Source organism: Rhinolophus sinicus, linkage group LG07 (genome assembly GCF_036562045.2).
Source record: "Rhinolophus sinicus isolate RSC01 linkage group LG07, ASM3656204v1, whole genome shotgun sequence".
Lineage (NCBI taxonomy): Eukaryota > Metazoa > Chordata > Mammalia > Chiroptera > Rhinolophidae > Rhinolophus > Rhinolophus sinicus.
In genome coordinates this window covers 12,826,979-12,849,435 of record NC_133757.1, presented here as the reverse complement: position 1 = coordinate 12,849,435, position 22,457 = coordinate 12,826,979, and the positions used below count along the sequence as shown (strand labels likewise).

At 34.3% G+C, this 22,457-nt stretch overlaps 1 protein-coding gene across 2 annotated transcripts in view; it reads left to right on the top strand.

Annotated features, from left to right (window-relative positions):
• ATRNL1 (attractin like 1) overlaps positions 1–22,457 on the top strand; it is a 564,648-nt gene that overhangs the window by 28,368 nt on the left and 513,823 nt on the right. For both annotated transcript variants that reach the window (XM_019725236.2, XM_074338995.1), the window contains exons 6-7: positions 17,276–17,450; positions 19,942–20,029. In XM_019725236.2, coding sequence (XP_019580795.2) covers positions 17,276–17,450; positions 19,942–20,029 — 263 coding nt within the window. The remainder of the gene's footprint in view (positions 1–17,275; positions 17,451–19,941; positions 20,030–22,457) is intronic.

The following is a 22,457-nucleotide window of genomic DNA, read 5'->3' as shown; positions in this document are numbered from 1 at the left end:
CAGTCATTGTGATCTTCTGTAATTCTTTGTTGAATCCCCAAAGATTTGATGACTGACTTTAATGTGTGGTGGATTAAAATTTGATTTATGATGGGTAACATAAATAATTCATTGAGAAAATAAATGTGTATCTTCAAGGTACTGCAGCATATTAAACTTATTTCTTAGGAAAGAGTGACCTCTTGTGGCTATTTTTAAAAGAACATAGAATATTCAGAAAATAGAAGATAAAATCCTTCAGCTGTTCATTGCGAAAGATTCCTGGGGAAGAATTTCAAAACCATATTTACAAATATCTATCATTAAAGATTAATTTTAAATTACATTGAAGAGTTTTAATTGACTTAAGTATTTGGATATAAAATCAAAAATTGTGTCACTGTGGAATTAAAAGGAGAGTTAGGCCTGTTATCCATATACTTGCCGATCTATAGCTTACTTTGTACTAACTATATTTATATATTGAGAGCTTACTTTGTTCCAATGTATTAATCCTGTTGATAGAGAGAACTTTGACTCAGGAAATCAGGAAATATATATTACGAACTTACGTGATCATGTGTTATTATAATATAGTAGCAATAGTAACGATAGTGCTACGTGTTTCCCCCAAAATAAGACCTAGCTCGACAGTCAACTCTAATGCATCTTTTGGAGCAAAAATTAATATAAGACCTGGTCTTATTGTACTATAATATAAGACTGGGTCTTATAATATAATATAATACAATATATAATATAATACCGGGTCTTATATTAATTTTTGCTCCATAAGACGCATTAGAGCTGATTGGCCGGATAGGTCTTATTTTTTGGGAAACAGGGTATCTAAGGAAAAACCAAAGGGAATGTGGTCCTCACACAGTTGTATTCCACACTCTTGAGATAACTTTTAAAAACATGTTACTGAGTTTGTTGAGTACTTCAAAGAATTATTTCAGGCTTCGTATAAATTATGCCCATCTTAAACCCATGTTATCTCATTAAAAAATTAGTTATGCCAGCCACACAAAATACCAGTGATTACTTATTGAATTGAATTTGATTACCTAGTATGATGATGACAGATACAAATTTCTTAGTGTTCTTTAATTATACTGTCATGTATTTTATTAAGTGGCTATTTTAATAATCTGTGATCTTTCTTCTCCTAAAAAGTGCCTCAAGTATCTTTTCTTTCGTTTCAGTCTTGAAACTAAAATAATGTCCTTTTCTAAGGAGAATGCTATAAGAATATATTTAAATTAAGGCCTGAGAAATAGAGGTGTAGTTTATACACATAATGATTTCAAACTGCTCTTCAACTGCTGTTCATCTCCATTTTGTTCCAACCATCGTGAAAGGAAAAGGGGAATACATTTGTATACACTGGTTTATGAACATATCTTGTCGTTTTGTTCTTTTATCAGTCCTTCTTTGAAAAAGCTTATTTTGTAATATGGTTTAAAATAAGATTGTCTTTTGTTCCCCTGTCCTTTGTTAATTGGCCTTTCACATATTCTCTTTAGTAATGCCTCAAATCATAAAAATTCCTGATTTTTACATGTCTATAAGCAAATGGAAATGAGGAAGCAAAAGCAAAATGATATGTGTAGTTTTATATATATACATATATGTATACATATATGTGTGTGCATATATATATATATATATATATTTAAATAAATTATAAAATGTACAGAAATCAGATGCATTTTATACCATTATTAATTATAATAATTACAGAAATGACCTCTGAATTGATGTGAATGTTTTGAGGGTAGAGTGCTTGGTGAAAGAGATATTGTGCTTCTTTAGACTGGTTCCTTTGAGTTCCAAACCTGATCCCTGATTCTATATTTAAGGAAGCATAGCTTACAGTAGTTGGGATTATGACCAAAATCATTAGCGGGGGAAATGAGTTTTTTATTTCAGATGTGTAGAATGTGGAGGAATCATTGAGGGATAGAAAGAAAGGTTTATTTCTAGGACATCTGAGGAAGGATCAAAGACCTGGAAATATTTGAAAATGAGAGCTAAGGAGGCAGTCTTTATAAGATTCAAAATCTGGCAGGTTTTTTTTTTTTTTTTACACTTTATTTATTTTGACATTCAGCATTATTTTATATTAATTTCAGGTGTACATCATAGTGGTTAGACATTTATATAATTTAAGAAGTGATTCCCCTGACTAGTCTAGTACCCACCTGGCACTATACATAGTTATTACCATATTATTGACTATATTCTCAGTGCTTTACTTTACATCCCCACAACTATTTTGTAACTACCAATTTGTATTTCTTAATCACCTCACCTTTTTCTCCCTGTCCCCCAATTCCCCTCCCATCTATCACCCCAATAAATCTAGTACCCATCTGACACCATACGTAGTTATTACAATATTATTGACTATATTCCTTATGCTATACCCTATAACCCCATGACTACTGTGTAACAAGCAATTTGTACTTCTTAATTCCTTCCGCTTTCTCACTCACCCCAAAACTCCCTCCCACCTGGCAACCGTTAAAATGTTTCCTGTATCTATGAGTTTGTTTCTGTTTTGTTTGTTTATTTTGTTCTTTAGATTCCACATATAAGCGAAATCACATTGCATCTGTCTTTTTCAGTCTGACATACTCCACTCAGCACAATACCCTCCAGGTCCATCCATGCCACTGCAGGTGGCGAGAACCCATTCCCTTCCATGGCCAACCAATATTCCACTGTATACAGAGGGTACCAAAAAATGCATACACAATTTAAGAAAGGAAAACTGTATTAATATTGTAATACTCAGTATATACCAATAATAAAAGATGAATGCAAGTCACGTTTGACTTCTGCAATTACAAGAGGTATCAAAGTGGTTACCATCAGCATCCAGACACTTCTGATTATGGCAAACTACTGCTTGAGCAACGTTGACCAAAATGTCCACTTGTGTACCTTTTTTTTTTTTCGGCATCCCCGGTATATGTAACACCTCCTCTTTATCTATTCTTCCATCAACAGACACCAGACTGCCTCCACCTCTTGGCCATTATAAACAATGCTGCAATGAACACATGGATGCACATGCCCCCTCAAAGTAGCATTTTGGTTTTTTTCAGATAAATACCCAGAAGTACAATTCCTGGGTCCTTCTTTGTCTCTTACTACAGCCTTTGTTTTAAAGTCTATTTTGTCTGGTGTAAGTATTGCTACCTCAGCTTTTTTTGTTTGTTTGTTTTTTGTTTCCACTTTCAGGAAATATCTTTTGCCATCCCTTTTACTTTCAGTCTGTGTGTGCTTTTCAATCTGAAGTGAGTCTCTTGTAGGCAGCCTATGTAAGGGTCTTGTTTTATTATCCATTCAGTCATCCTATGTCTTTTGATTGAAGCATTTAATCCATTTATACTTAAAGTAATTGTTGACAGATATGTAGTTATTGCCTTTTTATTATTTATATTTTTGATCATCTTTGTTTTCTTTTTCTTCTTCTTAAAGAAGTCCTCTAAGATTCCTTGTAATATTGGTTTGGTGGTGATGAACTCCTTTATCTTTTTTTCGTCTGGGAAGCTCTTTATCTGGCCTTCAATTCTAAACAATAGCTTTGCTGGGCAGAGTAATCTCGTTTGTAGGTCCTTGATTTTCATCCCTTTGAATACTTCCTGCCACTCTCTTCTTGCCAGCAGCAAAGTTTCTATTGAGAAATCAGCTGCTAGTCTTATGGGAGCTCCCTTGTAGGTAACTAACTGCTATTCTCTTGCTGCTTTTAAGATTTAGTCTTTGTCTTTAACTTTTGGCATTTTAATTATGATGTGTCTTGGTGTTGGCCTATTTGGGTTTATGTTGTTTGGGACTCTCTGTGCTTCCTGGGCTTGTATATCGGTTTCCTTCTCTAGATTAGGCACGTTTTCTGTCATTATTTCTTCAAACAGGTTTTCGACTCCTTGCTCTCTCTCTTCTCCTTCTGGTACCCTACACTTGATATTGTCCCGCAGGCCCCTTAAACTCTCTTCATTTTTATGGATTATTTTTTCTTTTTGCTGTTCTGATTGGGTGTTTTCTGCTACCTTCTGAATTGCTAATTTAATCCTGTGCTTTATCTAATCTGCTGTTGATACCCTGTAATGCAGTCTTCATCTCCATTATTGTATTCTTTATTTCTGACTGGTTCTTTTTTCATGTTTTCTATCTCTATTTTTATGTTTTCTATCTCTTTGTTGAAGTTCTCCCTGAGATCATCGAGCACCTTAATAAACAGTGTTTGGAACTCTGCGTCTGGTAGATTGCTTGTCTCCATTTTGTCTAGTTCTTTTTCTGGAGCTGTGTTCTGTTCTTTCATTTGGGAAATGTTTCTTTTTCCCCCCTTTTTGGCTGCCTCCCTGTGTTTGTTTCTATTTATTAAGTAGGGCCGCTATGCCTCCCAGTCTTAGTAGAGTGGCCTTCTGTAGTAGGTGTCCTGTGGGACCCAGTGGTGCAGTCTCTCTGGTCACCAGAGCCAGGTGCTCCAAGTGTCCCTTGTATGGGTTGTGTGTGCCTGTCCTCCTGTTGTAGTTGAGCCTTGGTTTCTGTTTGCACATCAGGGGGAGGGATTGACCCTCGGGCTCATTGGTTGTGAGGACTGGCCGTGACTACAGCAGAGGAGCAGTGGTGCAGGGGCTGACCCTGCAGAGGAGGGTTCCCTTTAGTGGGTCTGTGATGCCTGCCCAGCCTGCCCTTTGGGTGTGTCATCCTTAGAGGCAGCTGGGTGATGCTCCAGCATGATCTGAAGCTGACTACCAGGTGTTCCAACCCTGGGGCCTCCTGGGAGCGGTGTTGCTGCAGGCCACGTTTAGCTGCAGCCTGTGTTCTGCCCAGGGCCACTTGGTATGAACCACAAGGCAATGTGCAGATGGCTGCTGCCCACTCTGGGTTTAGAGGTACCTCAAGAGGCCATCTGCAAACTGAGGCTGCCTGTCACTAGTGCTGGGCTTAGGGCCGCTCAGCCAGAGGTAAGGGACATGCTGAAGCCAAATGCTGCTTATTTGGGTTTTATGAATTTTTGAGACATTTTATGAAAGTCCACAGCATGAGCTAAGACAGGTTATTTGTACAGAAAACCCACTGGAAGTGTCTTGGGTTGGGTGGGGCATGGTCTCCAGGAATTACTAGGGCAGGGCAGAAGAAAGGTGGTAGCCAATTTAATGGAGACTCATATATGATGTCTACATATACCTGCGTCTGCACACAGAGAAGGGGGAAGGCTCAACAAAGAAACAATGGCTTCCATCCGCTCCTCCGACTGGGAACTGTTCCTTCAGCCTTCACCTTGAAACCAGACATTTCAGTTCCTCCGCATATGTCCCTGGCACCTTTTGAGCTGCTGCCTCAGCACTGGAGATCAGAGCGAGTGAGTCCATCAGTGAGTTAGTCCGTGCATGGTCCCTTTAAGAGGTACACCTGCGACTCCAGCTGACCTCCATCTCACTAAGCCACAATCTCTGCTGCTTTTCACAACCAGAAATTATGGCGAGTTCTCTCCCTCTGTACTGGAACTCTGGGCTGGGGAGCCTAGCATTGGGCTGGGACCCCTCACTCCTCTGGGAGAGTCCTACTGCAGCCGAGATATGCCTCCTGATTTTTAATGGTCACACGTGGGCTTTGGGCAAGCCCGTTCTGTGTCTGCCCCTCTTACCAGTCTCGAGGTGGCTTTTTCTGTATGTCTACAGTTGTAGGGCTTTGGTTCAGCTAGACTTCAGGTGATTCTCAGTGATGGTTGTTCTGTGGCTTAATTGTAATTTAGATGTGGTCATGAGAGAAGTGAGCACAGAGTTTACCTTTTCTGCCATCTTGACCGTAAATGGCTGGCAGTTTTTTTGTAATATGTTATTTAGAACTGTATTCTTTGGGTTAAAAATGATAGGCTGTTGCTACCTTCATTCTATTTTATTCTTTTATATTGGTTAACTCTAGTTATTCTCTTTGGTTCTATGCTAGTCTATACCAAAAAAAAAGTGTTATTTTTTTAGAAATTGAGATTTTATTAAGAGAATAGAGGAAAAGCATAGCTTTATGTTAAGTTTTGGATTCCCTTCCTAACATTTCTCTAGTGCTTGTTCTACCTGGTCTTCCTGTCTCTTTGCTTTCTAAATTAGTTTTTCTGTGTAGCACAGCCTAAGACATCTGCTCAACCATCACTGTACTTCCACCCACCCCCTTAACTTTCTCATCTTTCTTCCTTAACCATTTAATTTCATTTTTTTAACCTTTTGAAACATTTTTCCAAGTTACATAGATGTATATTTTAAGGGTAGATGGCACCGTTAAAGTCAATTGTCCCTCTTTTCCTATAGAAGCCACTTAACAAAAACTGAAAGCTAAAATAGTAGAGAATCCCAAATAGCTGGTGATGGAAGGAGAACTAACTTGGTGGTGAACCGACAACGCAATATATAGATGATGTATTTTAGAATTGTACACTTGAAACCTATGTAATTTTGCTAACCAGTGTCACCCCAATACATTTAATAAAAATAAAAAAAATAAAATAGAGAAATTAGAAAATACTAAATGCAACATTTGAAAAACACACGTTCACTGCATAATGAATGTTTAATTTTGTCATAATGCATAGTTGTTAATGCTATATGCATATTAAATAGATTACTTAAAGTGTGTACTCACTGTGTGTACTCATCTGCTTCTGTGTTCTGTGGCATTTGTCACATAATAATTTTTTTTTTGTCTTAATAAGTCACAGGAGGGAAAAAGGCAACTTTGAAAAGAATTTTTATTTTAATATGGCTTCCAAAATTGGGATAAAGAAGTTTTAGAAGACATCAAAATCAAGATATAACAAATTAGATTTATGTTCATATGTAAAGAATACTGTAAAACGTTAATTTTCAAAGCAGACTCCAAAGTGTGGTATTTCCCCCATCCCACAATCAACTTGCTAACAGTGGCACCAGGTTTCTATCTTTTACATAATGTTAAAAAAAATCGGAATCCCTGGAAGTCTTTGATTGTATGCAACAGAAACTGTCTGGCTAACTTGAGCAGAAAAGGTAGTTACTGGAAGGTATGGCAGTAACCACTACGTCCCAGCATTCGTTCTTACCTTCTTTTTAATAATAGAATTCACTGAGCTTTTTGGCTCAGCCTGTGGCCTTCCAGCTACAAACCACATTTCTGTCTTCCTTGCAGCTAGTATGGCTACTGTACTAAGTTTGGGTCAGTAGGATGCAAGTGGAAGTGCTGTGTAGAAATTTTAGACTATTGACATCTTCCCCTATGGCTAGTAAATGACAATAACTATAGTAACCAGTAGCACTTGCCCATTTGCCTCAAGGATGTTTCATGAGAGAGAAATTAACTTTTAGCCTATTTAAGCAACTTATTTTTGGTTCTCTTAACCTGTAACCTAATACAAAAGGATACTGAGTCGCTCACAAAAGAGATGGGAAGGCTGGAAAAACCTGGGTTGGAAAGGGGGAGGTACAACAGAAGACTAAGTGGGTAGATTCACAGCAAAGATGGAGCCACAGGAATGTTTGATTAGGATATTCCTGTCACTGCCACCACTGGCTTGTTCACTATGGGTACTGCATGCTGCAGGCATGGAGAGAGAGTCCTTTATTGTGCCCACATCTTTGTATCACGAGTGAAGATTTGAAGTCCTGCTTAGTAGCATCTGCTTGGCTGAACCTCAGCTTACCCTATACCTCGCTGCCTTAAGATATAGAAATAGAGAATTTGACTTTTCTCATTTGTGTAGTGGGAAGGGATCCTGTTTCTGAAAAAAAAAAAAAAAAGAAAAAAAAAAAAGAAAAATCACACATTGTGAGATTTCCCCAAACAGAAGAAAGGGGTTCAAGTGATTGGAATCTCCTAAACAAATACAAGTTTAAATGAAATATTTTAAAGTATAGATTGTTGCTGTAATCGACAAGGAATGGCCTAAGTAGTTCTCTCCTCTCAGAAAAACTTTGCAACGTGAAACAGATGGTAGGAGTAGACAGTTTATAAAGATAAACCAGTAGCGTTCTGAGGACAATTTTTTTTTCTTAATCCACTACAACAAAACATTTTTTTCCTCTTCCAGAGATATGAAAAACAGGTTCATCTATTATATACAAGACTGTTGCTTAACCATTTAAAAATTGTCCCTGTTCCTTTCCTATTCCAGAATGCCCAGCTCAGTTGTATCGTTCAATCCTTTTAAACGTGTTTAGGATATTCTTTATGTTTTCACTATTTCTTTTCAGTCCAGTTTAGGTACAGTTCTCACATAAAGATTGGAGTTGGTTGTTTTCAGCCTTTACATTATTGATTAAAAGATAGTATCTGAATATGTAAATCATGTAATTTGGTGTTTTTATCAGTGCCTCTGATAAAGTCACACTTTATTTGGACTTTTTTCAGTTTCCTGCATCTTCTTCGTCCTTTACTATTTCAAGGCCTTTCTGATTCCTGAACTTCCTCCTAGAATAGCCTCACCCCATTAACATTCTAAGACTAGGTCAGATCCCCCTGTTATAAGCTTTCATAGGACTCTGCCTTTTTAATTTATTGCATTTATCACATTTATGTTTGTGTGATCCTTTGGTTATCTTTAATATTGGAATGTAAACTCCATGAAGTTGAGAATGATTATGTTTTGATCACCTTTGTGTCCTCAGCACCTTCTGTAGAGCCTGACATGTATTAATAGTAGGCACTCATTTTTTTTTTTTTCTTTTTTGGTTGAATGAATGAATTAGAAATGTATTAGTTTGCTAGTATAGTGATATATGAACATTCAAATATAGATGTTTTAGAAGACTAGCACTCCAATAAATTATGTAATTTACTTGGTATACAAAACATAATTTTAAGCATTGAGAGAAAAATTGAATGTGAGCACCTGGTTCTTGGATCCTTTGTCTTATATTTGTTTCAAACCTTTGATTTTAGATTTTAATATTTGCCACTGGGTGGCAGTATTGATTATCAGAGCACACACTTAAACTCCATGGCATTATTCAAGTTGTAAAAGATTGATAATTTTGCTTATTTAAAAAATATATATATATATATATATATATATATATATATATATATATATATATATGAAATCTTTTAACTCAAACTCATGAATATTTTATTGTAAAGTATTTTTTTCTGTCTTAGTCATATAACATATTAGGACATAATTACTTTAGGATAGTGTATAAGTACTGGTTGATTTGAAGAATTTCACAGGATAGCTTTTATTTTCTTTTTGAAGTTTAATAATAATAAACATGATCTCTTTATTTAACTTTGTGGAGAGACAAGAGACATGTAATATACTAGATTCAATTCTTTTCTTTTAGTTCATTTCCCCACCCAGCAAAAACAGCACATCCACCTTTTTGCAAGAGCCGATAAAAATTTTATTCCTGACCTACTTGAAAAGTTGATTGTTTAAAAATAAAAGTAGTGCTGGGAATGTATGTATATAAAACAAGGCTTATTTGCTAATTCATTCATTTATTTAGTTCATTTATGTAACAAAACTTTTTGAGCATCTAAGTACTAGACATATCCTAGGTCTTTCGGATAAATCATGGAACAAATAAAACAAAGATCCTTGTGGATCTTCATTCAAGTCAGAGACATATCATAAATGATAAATATATATGTGGTAAGTATAGTATAGTAGAAAGGGATGACAGTTGTGGAAAAATAAAGTAGAGCTGAGAAAGGGGGATAGATAGATCTGGGGATGGAAGTTACAATTTAAAATAGAATGGTCAGGTTAGGCCATCCTGCAAAGGTGACATTTGAGCAAAGACATGAAGCAAGTGAGGGAGTTAGCCATATAGATATTCAAGAGAAGAATATTCCTGGTAGAGGGAACAGTCACTGCAAAGGCCCTACCTGCAAAGGTAGGAACAAGTCTGGTGTGTCTGAGGACAAGCCGAAAGGCCAGCATGTCTGGGCTTGAATTATTGAAGGGGAGATTAGTCAGACATAAGCTCAGAGAAGTTACAGAGCAAGACAGATGATTGGGGATATGGAGTTAAGGGGTTGTTGGAGTGATGGAGGTATGTGGAGAATGGAGCTAGATCAGCTAAGCCTGATCTTGTAGGGCATTGTAAGGATTTTGACTTTTACCCTCAGTGAAGTGGGGAGCCGTTGAAGAAATTTGGGCAGAAGACTGGTATACTCTGACTTGGTTTGAAAAGGATCCTGTTGACTTCTTTATTGGAAATAGACTGTGGAAGCTGAGTACCAGTTAAGAGTCTACTGCTGTAATTACAGTCTAGATGAGAGATGGTAGTGGTGTGGGCAGCCAGTGGAGGGGTGAGAATTGTGTGAATACAGTATGTAATTTTAAGGCAGGGTTAATAGGATTTGCTGATGTATTGGATATGGGGGATGAGAGAAAGAAAAGAGTCAAAGATGACTTTAAGATTTTTGATCTCAGAGTAAGATGGAACTGTCATCAACTGATATGAGAAAGATTTTAGGAGGAAGATCAGTTTGATTTTGGTATATTAAGTTTGAGATGTCTTTTAGACATCTAAAAGGACATGATGAAAAGGCAGTTGGAGATCAGTGGAGAGAGGCCTGTACTAGAGCTATCGGTATGGGGGTGGTTGACTTAAAAATATTAAATTGGAAACTGTTAATGGTACTTAAAGCCATGATATCAGATGAGATGACCAGGGAAGTGAGTATATAGAGAGTAGAACAGAGGGCTGAGCTCTGGGTTACAGCACAGTGTACAGAATACAGACTATCTGTGCTAGACTTATAGTTCCTTCCTTATAGAAGTTTACCTCATGTTGAAATATTTACAACCACTTGTTTTGTTGCCTCTGACTTAGATAAGTAGTTAGCTCTATATTTGTCATTTTCAACTAACAAGGACCAAAATCTGTAAAGCTTTCTTTTAAGCATTCCACAACTCAAAAATAATAAGTTGGAAACCACTGTTTTTTGCTAATAGAGAGAGCAGTTTCTTTCCATTCTGTAATAGCATCACTGACCTGTGAGAACCAAGTATTTTTGGAGTAGACCTAGTATGGTGTTTACCACTCACACAATTCATTATTCTGTAAAATTAAAATAACTCCAAAACAGCTGTGGACATTTAATATATGCTAAGATTGATAACTGGCCATTGGAAATTGCTTTTATGGCCTAGAAAATGTTTAGAATAATTTAGATACTGAAACAAAATAAAAGTTTTCTAATGATGTTAGAAGATAGGATCCTTGCAATGATGTTATCTTGTTTTGCCTGTTATTGGAGAACTTCAGACTCAGTACACATTAAATCATAAGACTATTTCTGGAATGTTACAGTAAGTTACATACACCTGTCTTAAAATCTCCCTTCTCAGCATATTTTCCATTTCCTATTATCAACCCAATTTCTTCTGGGAAATTGCTTTTCACTCATTGAGAGGAGTCTCGATGGGATGATATATCCAGATACCTCTCTGTTCTAAGCTTGATTTTTCCAGCCTCTTTTTGGAATTCTCTGAATTACCCATATTTTCCCAATAAATTCCCAGTTTTCCTAGCCAAAATTAGTTTCTGTGGCTTACAAGCAAAGAAATCTAACTGCTATAGTAACCCTAGAGATACAGTTAGAGAGTATATGTATTTTTCTGTTATTGGATTTATTTAAAATATCAGAAGTGGTATCAGCAGTATAGAGTTATTTATGGAAATTCAGTTTAACAGCTTGCATTTGATGTAGTTCAAAGTTAGCAGTATTTATGTCATCTCAATTGAGAACTGCAAAGAGAAAATAAAATTTGGCGTTTTAAATATGTACCTAATAGTAAAATATATATATATATATATATATATATATATATATATATATATATATATATATATATATATATATATATTTAATGGCGTAGATTATATATGAATTAAAGGTCTGAGCCAAAACTGTATTGAAAAGAATTCTAAAACTCTGGAGCAAGATTTTTTAAGAAAATCTCTTATCTGACCTGATCACTTTTTGGTTTCTTTTCCTGCTTTAAGTGATATAAAGAAACTAATTCTTGCTTTGAGGAATTAAAGCTTGCTGTTAAAATGTGAATCTGTAAAAGGACAAGTGCCTCATTATTGAAGGAGATAAAATTTTACTGTTTGGTTTCCCATTCTGCATCTTTGTACAAAGCAGTTATAGTTTTTCTAGTAGCATCAGAAATTAGTATATCGATTTAATCATAAATTTGGGGGACTTTTGGGGAATTGCTGTTTAACTCACTTGAAGACTTTAAATTTTTATCCTTTATGGAAGCAAATTTATTTTATAAGTTTAATTTGTGTAAAGCAAATAAAATTTTTTGTACTGATTTCTATTATAAAATCAGAGATGGATTCCTTTAGAAAAACTTTTTCCAGTGTAAAATAATTAGAATACCTGGGGAAGAAAGGAACAGTGTAATTCAGTAGTTCTGGAATTGCTTTAGAAAATCTTTCAAAACTTTGTAATACTTTCTTTATTCTATGTTTTGTTATTTACAATTATTTTTCAATTGGATTTACTTGTGATTATAGGAATTCTGTACTTAAAAATTTACTGTGTTTTTGCAATATATATTTATAATGACTCATAATACTAGTCTTCATTAACCTAGATTGCCTGTGGACTTAATTATACTTAGTTTCCTTGTGTATAAAGTGAGGGCATTGACGTAATAAGGTTACTATTATGAAGCTTTTATTAGAGTATTAAATATTAAGTACAATCTCATTTTATCTTCTCAGAATCTTATGGTTTTCTAGGTGTAATCTCAGTGATTATACTGAAGCTTATAGAAGTTAACTAACTCATCCAAGGTTTCACAACTAATAAGTAGGAAAGCTACCATGTTTCCCCAAAAATAAGACCTAGCTGACCATCAACTCTAATGTGTCTTTTGGAGCAAGAATTAATATAAGACCCGAGGGTATTATATTATATTATATTATATTATATTATATTATATTATATTATACCCAGTCTTATAATAAAATAAGACTGGGTGTATTATATTATATTATATTATATCGTATCATATATCATATCATATTATATTATATAAGACTTGGTCTTACTTTAGTGAGACCGGGTCTTACACTAAAGTAAGAATGGGTCTTATATTAATTTTTGTTCCAAAAGACGCATTAGAGCTGAGGGTCCAGCTAGGTCTTATTTTCGGGGAAACACAGTAGGTTAGGCTACATAGCTCATGCTCTTAGTTTTTTATAGCTCTACGGTTATTTTCATTCGTTCATTCAATAAATGTGTCCTGAGGCCAATCATGTAGAGGTTGTAGGCTAAATTAAGGATTTTTTGTTTTATTTTAAGTTTGGTGGGAAATTATTGAAAGATTTTGAGTAGGGGAATGATCAGAGGGATTTATATTTTTAATCATTATGGTTACACTGTGGAGAGTTGAATGTGACCGGAAGGGAGCAAAAATGGACGTATAGAGACCAGTTTGGAGACTATTGCAATAGAGTGAATGGTGGCTTGACTGGGATGGTAGTTGTAAAGGAAGGGATCAGTGGTTGGAGTGTGGTAGGGGTGACAGAACTGAAAAATATTTATATTTGTAAGGTATAGGCACCAACCTATCAAAATGGATGCTGGCCTTAGTTCTGGAACAGAATCCTTGGTGAGCCGTGCTACACCTATACCTGGCATTTTTCTCTTGAGCTGTTGATTGTGGAGAGGTCTGGGTTATGTCAGGGGAAGGGCCAGGGGAGCTGGGAAGGGGAGGCTGGGTACTTGGGTATGTGAGGCAGCATCTACTTCATTGAAGCATTTCCATATTTTAAAAGTTGGAAAAGGTGTAGCCCTGCATACCTGATGAATGTCAGTCTAGGATTTGTTGGTGGATTAGATGTGGGGTATGAAACATCAACATTTTAGTTTTGGACATGTTAAGTTTGAGATGATCATTAGGTATCCAAGTGGAAATGTCATGTAGGTGGTTTGACTTTGAGTCTGGAATTCAAGAGAGATTGTAGGGCTGGAGATATAAATTTGAGAGGGGTCAGTGTATAATTCTACATCGAATGGTTATGGGACAGCCTTTTACCCTCAAACATCTGTCTCTCAGCAGCCTGTCACTAATGCCCAAAGTTACAGCATTAGAAATTTATTCCTAGTTTTGGATTATTCAACTATACATAACCTGTGGAAAAGGCAGCATATTGAACTTTTATGAAAACCCACTGTAATGTGAATTAGTTTATGATATCTTTTTTGAGACAGCCAAGATCCGCTTACCTTGAGGAGATTCCCATATTGATTGATAGAAGTTATGCAGGGAGAGTTATTCAGAGATGTTGTATAAGGGGCTAGTTATACAATGGTAGACAATTTTTCATGGACATGTTCTTATACAAAGGGAGTCTTAGAGAGCCTTAAAAGTAGATCTCAACGTTAGATTTTTAATGGATGATGAAGGCTGTGTGTATATAAGGTGTTCTTTATAGTTGTGCTTTAAATTAATGTTCAGTGTATGAGTTTACATTTTAAATCTTTTTAGTTGTAGAATGCAGAAAACTACAAATTATAACATCTAATTGTCCTTAAAATAAGTCATACTCATAAATATTTCATTCTATTTATACTTATTAATTTGTAGTAAAATAAAGACAATCTGTAGAGTTTAGCTATAGACTAATCCTTCTAATAAGTTACATAAAATGTGGTAGTAAAAAAAAGATAGGAAAAATTTTGACTGCTATTTTCTTTCATGTAGAAAATCAGATATTTTAGATTATGGTGTAAAATTTACAAAAATTCTGGTATTCTGTTTTCTGTATTAAATAATATTTAGTTTAAATAAATTCATTAAATTAATACATTTAGTTATTAGTGTTAGTTTCCTATAACTGCTATAACGAATTACCACAGACTTACCATTCTGGAGGTTATAAGTCTGAAATCACTGGGCCAAAGTCAAGGTGTTGTCAGGGCCATACTCCCTCTGGAGGCTCTGAGAAAATCTACACCCTGACTTTTCCAGCTTCCAGCGCTACAGTCCCTTCATTTCTTGCTTTCTTTTCCCTTTCTTTGTCCTTAAAACTTTCAGCACAGCATCTTGCTTCAGTGGTCACGTTGCTTTCTTCTTCTGTAGTCAGATCTCCCTCTCTTACGGACACTTGTGATTACGTGTAGAGCCCACTTGGATAATCCAGGATAAACTCCCCAGTTCAAGACCCTTAATTTAATTATATCTGCACAGTCACTATTGCCAGGTAAGCTAGCATTCACAGGGCTCAGTGATTGGAACCTAGATATCTTAGGGGCCATTATTCAGCCTTCCATAAACTGCTCTGAAATATTTTGCTTTAGTGCAAATTCCGTAGAGATACTACTGGTTTAAATATATCCCTGATTCTGTTAAGAATTTTATAGGCCGTGGTTCCCTATCAAACTCTTTGTCAAGTAACCCCCTAGTATTATTTGACTGCACCCAACTCAGTGTCTGTAGGTGGTAACTGTTTTTAAGTATTTATTTAGAATGAGTTTCAAATAATTAGAAAAGTTGCAAGAATAAGAATAGCAAAGAATATTCGAATGTCCTTTACCCAGATTCACCTATTACTAACATTCTACTGATGGGCTGTTGTTCGCCAACCCAAGTTAAATGAGTTCTAAGTAAATTAGAATTGTAGTTAAAATTTTTTTAAATCAGTGTGTTCCTTTAATTTCTTTGATTACCAAGGAATAGTTCACAGTCTTTTCACTCAGAAATAATACAGTTTTCTATATCTGATTTAAAAGAATGTGTCATTATCAAAGAGATAATCTAGGGTGTTACCGACTTGTACCTGAAAAATAGACTCATAGAATGTAAGTTTTGAAAAGGACTTTGAAGATGAATGAATGTATGGGTGAGTGAACATAAACAAATAAAACTGTGTAGGCTAATGCTTCTCAAATTAGTGTCTGTTTGGAAGTTTTAAAATGTTGTGATTCAATGATAATCTAAAACTTTTTGATATAACCAAATTTAAGATAAAATGATTGATCTTATAATTGGGTAAAAATGCCCCTTGACGGCAGTACCAGCGCTAGTGTTGACTATTGATTTGGGACCAAGTGGTATCCCATATTATAGGATAAAAAGGAAATTATTGAAGTGTACTGATGCTTCTGTGACAATTGAAGATCAAATGATGATGTGGCATATTATATGAATTAAAAAGGTTTATGAAAGGTAGAGGAAAGAGAAGTGATGGGAAGATTATGTTGTCAAAATAATGTAAATATCCTAGATATATGGAAAAGATGCTATAAGAATTAATATAATTTTCAACCTGGGATCAATGATTTAGTTTGAGCAAAACAACACCAACTACATATTAAATGAACATTAATTTTTTTGGTTTTATCAGTTTGCTTATATATCATATAATTTATACATTTATGTTTTGTGTTTATAAAAACTTTAAACAAAAGAAGTTTATGTTTAGTTTTTGTTCAAGCATATTTTAGTTTTATTAAAATTAAAAATCATTTATGAGCCTTCTAAGTTTGGTGAAAATATATTTTCTTTAGGAGCATTCCTTCCATTATTTAACTTGAGAAACTAATCTAGGCTATTCTGCTGCAGATGAGGAAAGCAAGAATCATGGTAACATTGTGAATATGGATAGGAAAGGCAGTGTTTTCAACTTACAGTATTTAAGTTATCTTGAGCTAATTCATATTTTTATTTTATTATGCATAATAGTTTTTCTTTTTGAAAATAATAAGCCCTCCCTACTGATGCCAATTTTGGTTAATAATAATAATAATAATAATGCTAAGAAAAAATGTAGTTTTTGTTTTTATATTTGTTTAGTAGTTTACAATTTACAAATGCTTTCATTTCCACTGTCTTTTAAAAAAAATTAAATATTTATAATAACCCTTAGGGATAGGTTGTTATTTCTGTTTTATAGATGAAGGCTTGATGATGATGGGAGAGGTAAACAGAGTTGCCCAAGGTCACACTTCTAGTAAGTGACAGAACTGGGATATAAGTACATTGCTTTCTATTCTAATATTCTAGTAGTAAAGTAAATACAAAATTTCATATTATTTCAATGATTCTTTCAGATTGTTAAATTTATTTGAATGTCTGAGTGTATGATTAGCGCCCTCTCCCATAGGCATTACATTTCGTGTTAGAATTTTCCTTGTAAGTTACAGTTTAGACGGTTTATTATGTACATTTATTAATATGATGAGCGTTGAAGTTTTAGTTCTCTTAATCCACATATTGTTTCTGTAAGCTAAGTTCTCTGTTTAATGCATTGTGTTGTTTGATTTTTTTTTTTAATAGGTCCGGATTGTTCTTTGAATGTTCCTTCCACTGAGTCTTACTGGATTCTGCCAAATGTTAAACCCTTCAGTCCTTCTGTAGGTCGGGCTTCCCATAAAGCAGTTTTACATGGAAAATTTATGTGGGTGATTGGTGGATATACTTTTAACTACAGTTCTTTTCAAATGGTCCTGAAGTAAGTTTGTTTTCTTTTTCAGATTTTCACAATCTATTATTTAAGCTGGATTTTTTTGGTAGCAAGACTATCCTAAATGTCTATTTTATTGCTTTCCAAATGTATGAATGTTTGTTTTTTGTGATAGTATCTATTTGCTACGTGGAAGTGATTTGATAATCTATGAAGCCAGTATATCCATAGTTAAATATTTGCCATTGTGCATATAGGACTGTTTTGTATAGTTATTTCATTGCTTGTCTAGAGTGCTTTTAATAAATTCTAAGTAAGAAAATATTAACTTCAAGTAAGGTCAGGCCAGGTCTGTATTAGACGTTATGAATGCTGCCCCATTTTGTTTCTTCAGAATGAAGTTTAATTGCTTATATAAAAATACTTTATTTGTCCTGTAAATTAATTTACCTGAACTTTTTTTTACTTTGAATTAGCTTTACAAGCTTTTGTTGGGATAACAGTGCCGGCATTATAAAATAGATCATTCATTCGCTGTTGTCTCAATAGGGATTGTTCTCTGCATGATTAGATGATAAGGGGAATCACATGGATGGCAGCTTTATCTGATTTCTTTTCAACTGGTGATTGTATTTTATGAACGTTCAATAATAGTATAAAAGAGGAAATGGGAAGAATAATTTGATTATCATTGCTGTTTTTAGTGGTGATATTCATAATATGTAATAACCAGTGTGACCTGGGCATCAGCCAATCAGAACTGACCCTGGAGAGTATACTGTAATGGTGTGTCCCCAGTAGGTTGCTGGATGTAGAGATCAATACACAGGGCACCCAGTAAAACTTGAATTTCAGACAAACAATGAATAATTTTTTAGTGTAAGTAGGCCCTTGCAATATTCTTCTTTGATTTTGTCCCAAATAGTGCATGGGTTCTCCCTGTACTAGTAAATTGTTTGTCATTTTGTGAAAATCATACTTAACTGGCATCCTGTACTTTATCCGGCAACCCTACCCACTAAAAATATTAGCTCTATTAATTTGGGGTATTTAAAAATTCTGCTTATAATTGGAGATTGCTTTAAAACTGTGATTGAATATGATCAGAATTAAAGTTTAAAATAAATTCTGGAGAGAGGAAGAGTTTTAAGTAAATATTTAAGTGAACAATTAGAATTCTGTAATGCAAATATGAAGGATAAAATATAGTAGAAATAATTGAAAGAGAGTTGGTAAGATTAAAATGAATTGCTAAGATATGAAAAGAACCTGAAGAAATGAGATTTAAATGTGAAAACAAAAAGGAAATTAACTATGTTTATTGAAAATGAAAAGCCTGTGAAAATCAAGTAAAATGGTTTTTGCATTTTTAATGGGCTGTAAGAAAACACAGAAGAATACGTAAGACCAATGTGGTCCACAAAGTCTGAGATATTTACTATCTGGCCCTTTTACAGAAATAGTTTGGTGAGTCCTAATTTATGGTAACTTGGTGGAAAGCATTGTGTTGGGTGCAGGTACTTGTAGGTAGGTAGCACAGTAGTGAGTCTGTGGAATTTATGTTCTGATTGATTATGTTTCCTCATTTGTATCACGCACGTGTATCTTATAACTCCAGTGTAGGAAATAAGTTAAACATAATGGTGGAAAGAGATTTTGTTACCCTTCCCTTTATTTTTTTGTGAAGGGAGCTTCCTTCCCTTTCCTAATAAGTTGGAGGAAGAAAGAGAAGCGGTGAGATAATAATTGATGGTGAGCTTCTTAAACAAGGTCTTAGTCAGTTGTTGACTATGGGCTTCTTTTTGTACGTTTTGGCAAATTGAAGAGACTTAAGGTAGAGTAATGGTGACAACTGAACTGGAATTGTGTTAGATAATAAGCATTTGAGAGTCATGGTTTGGAACTTCTGTTTTCATATGTATATTTTCAGACCGAAGAACAAATACTAATTTTTATTTTTTTATCTGGTAATCCAAATTGTACCTTAGTTTTACAAAAGTTTCTATCTTAATAGATTCATTTTACACACTCTCTCAAACAAATGATAAGTAAGCAAGGTGTATTTGTGCAGGAAATAAACACTTCTTGGTAAATTTATTAATGCTAAGCTAAATATGTGTAAAAGGATAAAAATGAATATGTAAAGCAAATGGCTGTTGTAAAAATGGAGAGAATTTCCATCTATTTCCAAAAGAAAAAGCTGCCTTCTTTTTTTAAATCTAAAAATGCAGAACAGCTCCCTATTGTTTAGGTTAAGCAATTGGTTGAAGTTGTTAAAGCAATCGAACAAATTAATTCCAGTAATAAATAGCCTTGTCAAGTTAATGTATATTACACAATTAAGTTATTGAATCTTAATTTAGAGTAGGTATATCTTGAGCGTCTTTATTAAAAATACCTAATATAGTCCATGAAATTATGAGTTTATTCTAATTGTTTTGAATTGAATGAATACTTGAATACAGATGAAGAAAGCATATGCAGAATAAAAGAGCAAAAGTGACTCTTAGCTTATGAAGTTATTTTTTCTTGTTTTTAGTTACAATTTAGAAAACAGTATATGGAATGTAGGAACTCTGTCACGGGGACCTCTCCAGAGATATGGACACTCTCTTGCTTTATATCAGGTATGGATCCTGCTTTTTAAATTTTAATCATTTTTTGAGTTTACCTTAGAGAAAAACAATACTAAATCTCAGATTTATTTCAAACACTTAATGAGAACAATAGATCATACGGATCACAATAACTTGAGGTGTTATAGACTCATATACTAGGTTAGTAAACAAAATAGATTTTAGTACAATCTTCCATAGCACATGAGAAGGAAGAAATAAAGACTGAGTTTTTATCTGTGGCTTTATACCTAGTCATCAAGCCAATCACTTTTTTTCCCCCCTCAATTGTGGTAAAGTACACATTTTACCATTTTTAAGTTGAATTAAGTACATTCAAATTGTTGTGCAACCATTACCACTATTACTTCCAGACCTTTTCTCATCTTGCAGAACTGAAACGCTATACCCATTAAACAATAACTCCGTGTTCCCCACCGTCCCCAGACCCTGGTAACCATCCTTCTACTTTCTATGTCTGTGAATTTGGCTGCTCTGGGTACCTCATGTAATTGGGATCATACAGTAATTGCCCTTTAGTGACTGGCTTATTTCACTCAGCATAATGTTTCCAAGGTTCATCATGTTGTAGCATATGTCAGACTTTCTTTCCTTTTTAAGCCTGAATAATATTCCATTGTATGTATAGACCACATTTTGTGTATCCCTTTATCCATAGATAGACACTTGGGTTGCTTTTACCTTTTTGACTATCATGAATAATGCTGCTGGGCAAATGGGTGAACAGATATCTGCTCCTGTTCCCGCTTTCAATTCTTTTGGGTAAATAGCCAGATTTGCTGGATTATATGATACTTGTATTTTTAATTTGTTGACCAACTGCTGTATTGTTTTCCACAGTGGCTGCACCATTTTACATTCCTACCAGTAGTGCACAAGGGTTCCATTTCTTCCGTATCCTTGTCAACACTTGTTATTTTCCGGATTTTTTTTCTTATTTTAATAATAGCCATCCTAAGGAGTGTGGAAGCTGTGTCTCATTGCGGTTTTGATTTGTGTTTCCTTAATGATCAGTAATGTTGAACATCTTTTCAAATGCTTCTCTGCTATTTGTATGCCTTCCTGGAGAAATGTACTATATTCAGGTCCTTTGCCCATTTTTCAATCGAGTTGTTTGTTTTGTTGTTTTTGAGTTGTAGTTCATCTTTATATATTTTGGATATTAACCCCTAATTTGGGTACATGATTTGCAAATATTTTCTCCCATTCTTTGGGCTGTCTTTTTACTCTGTTGATAGTGGCTTTTGATGTGCAAAAGTTTTTAACTTTGACATACTTTATCTGTTTTTTCTTTTATTAACCTGTTTGTTCCTTTGGTGTGACATCCAAGAAATTATTGCCAAATCCAATGTCATGAAGCCTTTTCCTTATGTTTTCTTTTTAAGAGTTTTAAAGTGTTCTTGTGTATAGGCCTCTAATTCATTTTGAGTTAATTTTTGTTTATGGTGTACAGTAAAGGTCGTACCTATTTCATTCTTTTACATGTGGATATTCAGTTTTCCCAGCATTATGTGTTGAAAAGACTGTCTTTTCCCCATTGAATGGTTTTGGCACCATTGTTCAAAATCATTTGAACATATATATATATATATATATATATATGGGTTTATTTCTATTAGGTTGGTGCAAAAGTAATAAAAGTAATTGTGGTTTTTACAATATTTTTAACCTTTTAAACTGCAATTGCTTTTGCACCAACCTGATATGTCTGTGTTGATGCCAGTACCACACTGTTCTGATTACTGTAATTTTGTAGTAAGTTTTGAAATGAAGTGTGAGATCTCTAACTTTTGCCTTACTTTTCAAGTTTGTTTTGTCTATTCAGGGTCCCTTATGATTCTTTATAGATTTTAGGATAGATTTTTCTAATTCTGCAAAAATGTTACTGGGATTTTTATAGGGATTGCATTATAATCAGTTATTTTTATGTACTTGAGGGACTCATGAATTTAGCATGATTAAAATGACAGGCTACATAACAAGTTTTTGTTTTGAATCAACAAAGACTCATGCATTTTGTGGTCTGTGACTAGATCCTTCAAATCAGAATTTATGCATTTTCTGAGCTTACTTAAGAAAAATTGGGAAATACAGGAGTAATGTAAAGAATAAACTACCAATTTTTTTTTGCATATGCATGTTTTAAAAATAAAATAAAAATCTCTATGTATAGATGTAGTGTGTATATGCTTCTTTCTTTTAGTTTTGTTTTTTTAGTTTTTTGATTTATTTCATTTTTTTATAACAGCTTTATTGAGATATAATTGACATACCATATAATTCACTTTGTAAAAGTGTGCAATTGAATGGTTTTCAGTGTATTCAGTGTTGTGAAACCATCTCTTCATATTTGTGCAAAATTGCAGAATTGTGTATTCAATTTTAGAACATTTTCATCACCTCACAGAGAAACTCTGTA